At 40.8% G+C, this 11098-nt stretch overlaps 2 protein-coding genes across 2 annotated transcripts; both read right to left on the bottom strand.

The window, feature by feature from the left end:
• Positions 1-1254: 1254 nt before the first annotated feature.
• Positions 1255-5398, bottom strand: necap2 (NECAP endocytosis associated 2). The gene is made up of 8 exons (XM_084348303.1): positions 5211-5398; positions 3955-4055; positions 3731-3835; positions 3403-3484; positions 3024-3132; positions 2481-2625; positions 2296-2380; positions 1255-2142 (listed from the first exon to the last, which is right to left on the bottom strand). Exons 1-8 carry the CDS (start codon positions 5303-5305, stop codon positions 2097-2099), a joined length of 768 nt encoding a protein of 255 aa, XP_084204429.1. The 5' UTR covers positions 5306-5398; the 3' UTR covers positions 1255-2096.
• Positions 5399-5872: 474 nt separating this feature from the next.
• Positions 5873-10567, bottom strand: LOC311254923 (SUZ RNA-binding domain-containing-like). The gene is made up of 4 exons (XM_084348985.1): positions 9847-10567; positions 8678-8727; positions 8309-8578; positions 5873-8200 (listed from the first exon to the last, which is right to left on the bottom strand). The coding sequence occupies exons 1-4, from the start codon at positions 9895-9897 to the stop codon at positions 8089-8091; spliced, it is 483 nt and encodes a 160-aa protein (XP_084205111.1). The 5' UTR covers positions 9898-10567; the 3' UTR covers positions 5873-8088.
• Positions 10568-11098: the final 531 nt, after the last annotated feature.

The following is an 11098-nucleotide window of genomic DNA, read 5'->3' as shown; positions in this document are numbered from 1 at the left end:
TCCACCAGTAACATTGTTAATTTAAAATACAAATGATTGTGAATAAGCCTAAATATACCATAAACTGGTAAAAACACCTCGCCTCCATGTAATGCAAAAATAATAATACTGTTATGACCAGTAGGTACTGTACGTACTGAAGTAACATTTTCACTACTTACTTAGCCTTTATTTTATTTTCTGCTACTTTATACTTCCATTTTATTTACCATTTTGAATGCAAATATTGTCCTTTCTAATTACATTTAATTGATAAATTATGTTGAGCTATTAGTTATATGAGCCAAAGTAACAGTTAAAAAAATACCAGTTATCGGTAAAAATTTGGCCAGCTGTATAACTCATACTCCAAACAAATAGGGGGCAGCATTTTTACCAGAGTAACTGCCAACTGCTGCTAAATGTAGCTCCTGCTAGCTAGTTAGCTCAGTTAGCCATGCAGCTAGTGGTCTGGATGGTGAGCTCAACGCACCAGGGGAGAGTTGGTGTTTACACCACTAGAACAGGAGCTTTGGACCGGAGCTAACTGGTTATCATGCTAACTTCAGTAATAGCCCGGCAACACAATACATGGATGTCATGATGTCAAAATTTTACATTTTTTCACGTTCAGTTTTATCTTTAGAAGTTTGCTTTTACTAGAAATCTAACATATTGCACTTTTAAAGGTTAAATACATATTATATGTACTGTAGCTGTAACACCCAAGTAACTGCAAGTAGATATCCCTGCAACACAGAACATAATAAGTAATTACATCAAAACTGTTATTTCTTCACATCCAGTTGATCATTTAAGCTTATTTTAATAATAATAATTTCTGGGTACTTTTCCAACGCTGGTTATGACTCATTTTTTGATCTGGTCTGCAAAACAAAAGCCTGTAAAAGACAGGGGTGATATAGTATTTAGTCTGATTTTTCAGTAATACACATCTACACTAAGTCTTTGTCAGTGATTTAGTTCCACTCAATGACGGTCTGAAGATCTCAAGAAGAAAGATGCTTAAGTTGTTTCTCCATTTTCTTCTTCTGATGTTTGACTATGTGCACACTGTGCTCTGGTCCTGGCTTGTTTCATTTCACGGTGTCTTGTGAGACCATGCGAGTGTAATTGTACACACAACAATAAAATGTCAGTCATTCATTCACTCCGATGTCTGAGGACATACCGCGGCTGGAAAAGAAATGGAGAACCCTCTTTTGACAAACTCATAAAACATACGAGGTTACTTATAAAAACCAGAACGAGAACCAATGAAATATATTGTTTATTTACAAGAAGACATATTTGTACATTTTAGATCTTTTTCGGAAAGGCACAAATTCTCAACGCAAATTAGCAACAAGATTAAGGAAAATTCAATTTGGTAAAAGGCACATTTTAAAAAGCAACGCCACACGAGGTAAAGACATATGAAGAGCGTACACAAAGACAAAAAGTGAACATACAAACAAAGCATGTTCAAACTTTGAATGACAATGAGAAATGGCAATCATGACTTCCGTTCCCAGTGCTGATTAAAAAAAATCTGGGTATTTTATCATAAAGGCTTAAAATGAATCATCAAATATCAATAAAGTTTTGCAAGATCTCCTAAAAAAAAAAAAATACTAGGAAAAACAGAAACAACACAAACGTACTGGTATATAACTAAACAAAACACGGATACTTCACTAGGTAAACCATTTAACTTTCCCAAATGGTACAAACAACCTTGAGATGAGTGGCGCTGGTGTAATGAGATAACTGTATGACAGGAGCAGGAAAACATAATGCGTAATGTTTGAAAAGACGAGGAACAGAGGGACACGATCAAATCTGATTTCTGATCTGATGGAAAGATGAAAGGAAAGAAAGAGTCATACTGCATAGTAGAGTGGGAAAAAAAGGATACGAATGTAAAAAATATCTACATTTTACTGTTTTGTTCCTCCAGAGTGTGTTTGTTTTAGTTTATGTGAACAGGTGCAGTGAATGAGCCAGTCAAGTTTGCCAACAGCTCCTCTCTCTTTTAGTTACTGTTTTTGCCACAATCGTCCTGTCCGTGGAATGTGTGGAACCTGAGTGTGTGAAAGATTTTTGTTTCTCACGACTCAACTAAACTGCACCCATCCTGTTTTGACAGCATCTGTACTGGAGCTGTGGAGGGAGAGGAGGTGGAAGACGAGAGCGATGATGGGAGGATGATATAATTCAAAACACAATCGTGAACATAAATATGGAAGGTGGACGAGATGGATTACTACACAGACAAAAATGCCAGGTGACATTTTAAAAAGGAAGGAAACTTACTTGGAGCCTGCTGATGTGAAATCTCCCCACATGTCGGAGCTGGGTGCAGCTGCAGGGACGGGGGAGCCAAAGTCTAAAAGAGCGGCTGCATCAGGAGAGAGAACAATTATGGAAATCATGAAAACTGTTTGAATCATGTGAGACGTTTTTAAAAATGTCATTTGACAGAAAAGCTCGGTGATCACCAGTGTTAGTCTGTACAGCTGAGACTGGTGGCTGTCCCGCAGGAGGAGGTATTACCGCTCCAGCCTTTGCACCTGGTGGAGGTGGGAGTAGACCACCACCCACAGGCCGTGCTTTGGCACCACCTGCTTCCTTCTTCTTGATGTTCTGTGATTGACAACAATCATGACAGCTTGTGAATGTTTTTTTTCTTTATAAAATCTGTCATTAGCCATGTCTCCATCAACTTATTTCAATGCGCATTTTGAGTTTTCAATGTCATATTTCTACATTGTTTGCATCGCTTGAGGTTGAGCCCTCTTCTTCTGCAATAGTATAATGGTTTTCCGACTGAAAAATCAGAACCACCTCCTGCTTATATTTATAAACTAGCTCCTAACGATAGCATAACGGTAGTGGATATAAACAAGTATTCATACTCATTTTCTTTTGTTAATTTTCTACAAATTTGATTAAAAACCTGCAACACATTTGGATAGAAACACAGCCATTTTTGTCCTTTTAATAATTTCTTTACATCCCCATTGCTGGAGCTAAATGCTCACCCCAATGCTGATCTTGATCGTCTGCCCCTCTTTGAAGCTGAGGTCCAGCTTTGGTGCTGCACTCTCAGTAGCCTCCATCTTTGCGAGCTCACCTTCTTGCTTCACCCACCTTTAAAAGTGGAGTTCGAAAGGTTAATAATTATCAGACAACATCAAACTGAATGAAGGCAAATGGCTCAGCAACTTTGCATTGCTACTACTCATCTTAAAATGTTTAATTCTTGCAAGTGAGCCCTCTCGTTCAGAATTAAAACAACAAATGACATGCACGATTGACAAATTTATTAAAGTATTAATATTGTTTACACTATTGCACTTAAACATATTCACGAAAATGCATCAAGATGTGTGGAGAGAAATGTACCTGAAGCAAACTTACTTAAAGTGATCTTGTAAAGCTACGTTGAAGTCAAATGAGTCTCCACGATCAGCGAAACCCAGACCGATAAAAGCATGACGTCCTTTATGAGAGCAATTTTAAAGACAAAGACAAATTAGAGTCACGTCTGCAAACGTAAATATTCCTGCAGAAAGATATATACAGTAAAGGTCGGGATAGTATAAGCTTACATTGAATTAAGACAACTATGACTTATTAGCCTGACCATAATCGACTGACCATGTTAGCCTGAATACAAGATTTGTGTCACTAATTCAGTATCTGACCAAATGTGAAATATTGTCAGTCTCTGATGAAAGAGTCTTACCATTTCCGTCCTCTATCCGGATCACAAAATACCTGCTGGAGTCCGTCACTGCTTCAACTACGCTCCCTGGATACTGTTCAACTGGAGCTTGGGCAAACAACTCTCCTGCAAATAACACATTTACATGAGATGTTGCCTTAGGGTCGGACTGTAGAGCAATTTGTCTTGGCATCCATATTGCATGAACATCACGTTTAGTTGCAGGGAGACGTCAGATTGTTTACCTGTGTTTTTGTCCTCTAATTTAATATAGGCCAGCTTGCCTTTCGCAGTGATTTTCATCCTACCGCTCCACGCAGGTTCATCCAGCTTCCAGTCAGCAGCGCTAGGAAAAAAAAAAACAGGAAACACACATTTGAATATGAAAGTGGTTTGTCTAATCCTCCCTCACGGGAACATCTGACTTGTGCACTATTTTTAACGCAGGCAGCTGCAGGAGGAAGTGAAACTAAAAGCTGTCCAGAGGACATTTGTGTGAAAAAAAAAGATATCTTTAGTTCTGCTGCCCACTGAAGAAAAGCAATCCTGTAAAAAAAAACCTTTATATTGTACATCGCTCTGGATGTCTATGGAAAAATGATCTTCCTCTGGGTTTCTTCATGACATCTGAGAAAATCCAAGGTGGAGGAAGCCCCTGAGATACAGTTTAAAGCTCCAGAAAGCTACTAAGTGTCCCTTGAGTCAGAGGTTTTGTGCTTTAAACGTCCAACTACTTTTTCTAACGTGAACAATGAACTTTCATCACAGTTATTATGCAAATTATATAATCACAATTTCATCAGCAGGCTTCTTATGGGACAGAGATCATCTGTTAGCTAACGTCAGCTCATGTTTCCTTAAATTTCGTCCTGATATTTTGTCAAGCTCACAACTTAAATACAATTTCACAAACATTTCGCTCATTTATAGCTGAATTAATCATCAGGCCAACACAAATGTGCCGACTCTTCCCGGACACTGGAGTTACCCGCTAGCACACACTCTTAAACTCCTGCATCCATTATCGGACAGTCATGAGTCCTGCCATTTTAAACTTTCCAGTCTTATCAGCTCTGTCGTCATTTCTCGTGTCGTTTATGAACGCTAACTCTTTAAAAGTGACACCGAGTGTTGAGCCACACGTAGAGAAGTGTTTAATGACACAGTCGGGCCGGTGGTGTCAGGTTTATGTGAGCAGATAAGACACAGCAGCACATTTATGTTTCGGAGTGACGCTAGCGTTAGCATTGTTGGCACATTTAGCCTCTAACGTTAGCATGTGTGTGTCAGCTAGCATGTGTCCATGTGTGTAACTCCGACTAGTTTACTGTCGGTGTGAGCTGTAACCGTGAGCTACATTCAGAAGGGGAAGACAGAAAAGTGAGTAACTTGCTGTACTATCAAGTGCTTGTCCGATAATGGGCGTATTTCTGTTAAATTAGCTTGGTGGCTGACACTGCTCGTCAGTTACACTCGCTACTTCTCCGTGAGGTCATCTTACCGATATCCACGGTTAGTGGCCCGCGGCGGGATCCGGTAAACATGAACCTCGGGCTTCACACACAGCATCGACTCATAACTGTTGTCTTCTGCCATTTTGTCAAGTTTGACCAACTATCAAGTCCAACTTCCGACTTTCAATGAGCACCTTCGTCGGGAGTTGAACCAGACGACGAGATCCCAAAAAAGAGCTGCGGTGCTCGGATCAAACAGCGCCGCCGCTGGGCGGGATGGTCCACACACCAGAGGTGCAGACAGATAACACACAGCTTGAAGTGAAGTTTGAAGGGATAACACACAACTTGAAGTGAATAACACATGACTCTACAGTAGATTATATAGTGTGCATCTGTCAGTACGTCTCTGCTCTAATGGCTCTGCATACATCAACAACAAAACATTCATCATGCAGGCCTACAAGTTTATTATTCAGTATCTCAGTCTGTGGATGATGAAGCGTTTAAAGGTCCTGCACACCCACACAGGTGTTTTCAGTTAAGCTTGCATGCAGTGAAACTATGCTGGGAGTTACCTGAAGCCACTGGACTCCATAGATGAATACTACTGTGAAGATATGGCTGTGATTCTGACCCTAATAGATATAAACAAAGCAAAAAAAAGAAAGTCCAAGATCAAGGTTTCACAAAATAAACATACACAAAGTTCTTCATCTGTGTTTATTAAAGGGTATTCAAATGTCATTTGTGTTTTTCAAGTTTCAAAATAACACTGACATCAAAACTAGACTGTGAATGGCTGAAACAAAGCGTCATGGGTCGATCACATAGGTAACAGGATAAGCATCTGCTTTTAACCATCAATTTGAAATGATTAGAAATCTCTCTCATCGCAATTGACCCTGATCCCTGGGAATAATGTATTATGATGTTGTAGGTCCAAATCCAGTTTACAGTGTATACTTTCTCATAAAACATAAATATTGATATCTTAGAGCTCCAATGAACAACTTATATTAGTGTCATCAAACAACAACAAAGGGTAACTTCAGTATTCAGAGAAGTGTAGAAGCAAGTTGTTTAATTTACTGTTAACTACAGTGTCAACTCCTTACAGTTAGCTCTGAATATTACCAATCAAGGGTTTGACCCAGTCGAGGAACACTTCTGTAATAAAAGCATTATTGTGCCCTGCTGAGTGTGGTTTTGTATTCGCCTAAAACACTTGAGTGTAAGCTGTGTATTATTTATGAAATAATTAACCTATGATAAATTCACAAAAAAGCGCAAGATGAACAAGCACTACCACTGAGAAAAATGTACATTTGTAGCCAGGAATCATTTGTTGTTTAAGGCATACAAGTGTCAGAAGGTTCAAATTTGCTTCAGGTACATATAATATGCAACTGTCAGTAACTATCAGTATCCGACGAGTCCATTTGTTTTAATTTTGAATTGGCAAACAAGCAAACAACGCTGTAGGATCCATCTGTGTGAAACACACAACAGGAAATACATTCATCAATACCAGACAGTGGGATTTGGCTTCATTATACTGATTAAGAAATTAGATTTTTACAAATTTTAGATCAAAGCTCCCCAACATATCTTTTCCAAAAAATAAAGCAGCTGTCATGTGGTGTTTTCATCCTCAACACTGGGCATCAAATAGTTTTTTTTCCTGGAGGAATGGGGAAACCATCATTTTAATAGCACAATCAGTCAATACACTGGTACTGGTGCAGATGCAGTGCAGTTGGCTGTAAGAGAAGTTCCTACTTAGCTACTCTGATTAGAAACAGCGAGGCAACACACACAGGGACATTAACGCACATTACCTTTGGATTTTCAATTCATGAGTAAGCCTGCCTTTTTCCAGTTTGATAAAATTTAATGACACTACTAATACAGTTTCCTATGCAGGTTACATTATCTAATCTCTGATACACTACTTAGCTCTTGACCTAAACATATTATGTCTCAGAAAAAAAACACAAACATGAAGAAACAATGTAAACTTCGAAAAACAAAAGATAATTTGAAACAAAACTCTGCACAGGTAATTAGGCAACATGTAAAAAATAAACCAGGGAGTAAATTCATTATTATTGCTTGAATAAGCCTAGATTTAGTGACATTCTGTCCTCCCAATCTATAATCTTTGGCCACAGGCTGTGTGCCCACCGGGCATTTCTTTCATGGCCACCGGTGCCAAACAGAGGCCTGTGGAGAGTGCTGGTCTGGGCCTCTGCCATTGCTATGCAACTACAGTATTAAAACACACTTTTACTCAAAGCGTTGGATCAGTGTGATTTTCCATCACCTTGCACTCGAGCTGCTGAACACACAGTAAACTCAGCACTGTCACGCACTTAATTTTCCATTGAACCCGACAAACAGAGGCCAGCTTCCCGGTGGACACCCAGCCCTGATCCACGCTCCATCAGTGGAAAGGCCAGCTTGTTCGTTTGCACGTCTCTGGGGGAAGTCCCACAGATTCACGAGCTCTCCTTATTCTCCCTGAAGAGGCAGACACCTGATGCCCTGGCGCTCGGCCGGCCAATCATACTTAAAATCATAGGGCACCTCATGGTACATCAAAGTATCACAGTGTGTAGGGATGTGAGGCGAACGCCTGTTCACAGTGTGGAACAGAAGGGGCTTCAGATCTTTGGCTGATCTCTGCCAACCCCTTGAGACGTTCCACAGATGGGAAAGACAAGGTGAAAGGCAAAGACCACGCCAATAAGCAGAGCAGAGAGAGGGTGGAGAAGTTCATTTCAATCCATGCTACGACTTCATATTTCTAATGTATGTGTCATCCCACCACTCTGCTTTACATAGCACACACATCCCCTTTAACTGCCACCCTTCATGCCCTCTCAGGGAGACAGCTAATTCCTTGCAGCAGGTAACTCCTGTTTATCTGCAAAGGCGGAAGCCTGAGGTGCCATCTGGGCCGGTGGGCTGGCGGATCACATTATTGTTTGGACGAACTGGTTCTGATGTTTGCTGTGCACTCGTACGAGCTGGCCTGATGATACAAGAAGACAGGAGATACATTACATAACAGTCTTTTTTCACTTCTAGGTATTTTGCTCTCAGTTTTGCTGTTGTTCTTGTTTTTGTTGTGACGTCTTACCTGTCCTGGCATGGATTGTCCTGAGGCGTATCATCTGAAGAAGCACTACCCAAAATCCTCCTTCGGGCTTCAGCATACTCTGCCTCCCTCTGGGCCAAAGACTTCATCTGCTGAGAGGGACGAGACAAGGATGCAGGGTTTCCTGCGGTACCGTTGTTTGAAGGACGTTTCAGAATTCGAATTTGTGGTGGGGGTGCTGCAGGCAGAGAGTCATCCTGGATTACAATAGCAGTTCGAACAGGCGAGCCACCAGAACCCAAGCTGGATTTCCTGTACCGGTAAAAACATGTAAGAGGAATAAAATTACTTGAAAAAAACTTGCATTCTTGCCATGTATTTAACATTTTTAATAACTTTTTCTTTGCTTACTTTGCCTCCTGGTTTATTTTCAGCTTAGCCTCGAGTCTTCTCTCGATTTCCTGGGGAGAAAGACGTATTTATTACATTTGTATTACTGTCTAAGTTTAGTATCTGTCTCATTGGCCTGTATAGCAACAACATGTTGACGAGTTGCTTAGTGGTTGCTGGCATGGAAGAAAACATGCTTTTAAAAAGATATGATGACATAGTTCCATCAGTGCAAACCAACAATACCTCACTTTATCTGTGGTAATGGACACTTTTAATCTCTGTTCTCCAAGTGACCTATAATTGACACTGTAGATACTCTGCACTGAGCCGCGAGATCAAATTACATTTGTCTAGAAAATGATTTGTTTTGCATAGCAACTTGGCATTTACGCAAGCTTCCGGTTGATAGTATGATATTATTCTATGAAAAACTGAAAAATTACAAATGATACCAAATCAAAAAATTATTCTGATTAAAAGCAAAACATGGGAGTACAGGGAGAGTTTAATACTGCACAGATTTTAGCTTTAACACACTTTGTGCAGTATTAGTTTACTTTTTGCATTTCCTGTTAACAAGATGAAGGGCAGCCGTTAAACAGCAGTCAGTTTTAAGCCACCTATAATGTATGATATTACAGAGAATATAAAAGGGGAAGATTACAAAAACTTATTTGCATCTAACAGTTAATTTTACACAATCAAATCAGACTGGTCCAATCTAAGGATACCTGATTTTCGCTTTAACAACTACAATATAACATATAACCATGAACATACTACACTGTTATGGTATTGTAATGATTCATCCTGTCATTTCCGCAATGGGCGGACCTAAACAATGAGGGGATTACAGGGAAAAGGGTCGAAAATTTAAGTTTTCTTTGTAGATGACATTCTGGTTTTCCAAACATCAGAAAATTAAAGTGTTGAGCAAATAAAAAGACATGAAGCCAGGCTCAGTCCCGTGTTATTATGGGGACAGCGAGGCCTGCAAAGCCAGGAAGTCGGGCTGTTTTCTTTGACGGGGAAAACAAGCCGAAACAAATAACATGTTTACGTTTTCAAGCACCGGACACATCCAGCGCATCGCGGATCCTTGCTAGCCGATCGATTGACTGACGTACTCAAATCGGGTTATGGCCTCGTTTCTCAGCAAAGCCGGGTAAAAGGATAGTGTTTCTCACCCCGCTGTCCGCTGCCTCTTCCCAGCTCTCCGCAACCTCTTCATCCTCCATGTTTAACACAACTGCTGACTGCTTTCCTCTTCGGCTCCGCTGGGCTAACTGTTTCCCATCCAGTCAGAGGGCATGGGGCGGAGGGTGGCGCTCACACAGACCCTCGGGGAGCTCAATATCACGGTTGCTGTTGTGATCGGATGAAGGCTGGATAAACAAATTCGCAAACCCTTTGCCTGGCCGCGTGTTAGCCTAGCTAGCTAGCTCAATGCTCCACTGAGGGCAATCCCCCCTGGCTGCTGCTGCCTGCTACTTTAAATTTGGCGTCACGTCCAGCTCAGTAAATCAACTGGCCACTGGCGTCGTCCACACGCCGCTCAGACAGGAAAAAACCACTGGCTGTACACAACAGTTTGTGACCGTCGACAGTAATCTGAGCTGCGGCTTGACACTCGAGCAATGCCGCTCAAGTTTAACCGTTAAGACAGGAAGTGAAATGACGGTTAATAACGTTAGCGCAGGTAGCTTCAACCTGCTAGCTCCCAAGTTCCGAGTCAACTAACCGGGAAAATGAAAATGACTTAAATGCAGAGTCCTCACACAGCTCATTTAACTGGCACAACGCGCTGTGTTTTCCTCTCAGTGGTAATAGTGACACTCACTACTCCGACATCACGCTGTTGTTATATTTCGGTAACGCTAAGACAGAGCGCTGACAGTATCTGATGAACCTGAAGGTAACTGCTGCGTTCAGGGCTGCTGCGACGCACTCAAGAGTTGGACAAAAATCACAGTGGCCTACAGAAGGGCCCAAAGCGAAATTGCTAATAAAATCAAATATAAACAAATGACGTTAAAACAATATGAAATGTCGTAGTTTATTCATTTATATAAATGATAAAAATGTTGATGGAAATGGAAAATAAACGGGCCTCAGTAGTTGAATGAGGGAATGAACTGAAGTGGCGTGAACGCAACATTACAGCCACCATAATCATTAGGCTCTCTTCTTCATGTACAGACCATGTCAGTACCTCTTCATCTGCAGGTCTAAACCTCTCCTTTTCAGGTTTCTTGGTCCAGGTTTGACTGAAACTGCAAGTCACTGCAATGCCTTAGAGTCCTATTCTGTATAACAGAGTAAAACTTCAATGTCCCTGCGTGGCAGTTTGCTTTACAGACAGTAGTCAGACACAAATGCATAATACATCAACTACATACACAAGACAAGGTCTACATCACTTACACCATCACCATATAT

This window comes from Pagrus pagrus (genome assembly GCF_965226575.1).
Source record: "Pagrus pagrus genome assembly, chromosome: 3".
Lineage (NCBI taxonomy): Eukaryota > Metazoa > Chordata > Actinopteri > Spariformes > Sparidae > Pagrus > Pagrus pagrus.
The sequence above is the reverse complement of the archived record's forward strand: the minus strand, read 5'-3'. Positions and strand labels throughout refer to the sequence as shown.

Coding starts and splice junctions, on each gene's coding strand:
- necap2 (XM_084348303.1), bottom strand. CDS start 5,305: ATGGCAGAAGACAACAGTTATGAGTCGATGCTGTGTGTGAAGCCCGAG. Junction 2,626..3,023: donor CGATCAAGATCAGCATTGGG/GTGAGCATTTAG, acceptor TGTCAATCACAG/AACATCAAGAAGAAGGAAGC. Junction 2,381..2,480: donor AGCTGTACAGACTAACACTG/GTGATCACCGAG, acceptor CTCCTGATGCAG/CCGCTCTTTTAGACTTTGGC.
- LOC311254923 (XM_084348985.1), bottom strand. CDS start 9,897: ATGGAGGATGAAGAGGTTGCGGAGAGCTGGGAAGAGGCAGCGGACAGC. Junction 8,728..9,846: donor AAGAGGCAGCGGACAGCGGG/GTGAGAAACACT, acceptor CTTTCTCCCCAG/GAAATCGAGAGAAGACTCGA. Junction 8,579..8,677: donor AAAATAAACCAGGAGGCAAA/GTAAGCAAAGAA, acceptor TTACCGGTACAG/GAAATCCAGCTTGGGTTCTG.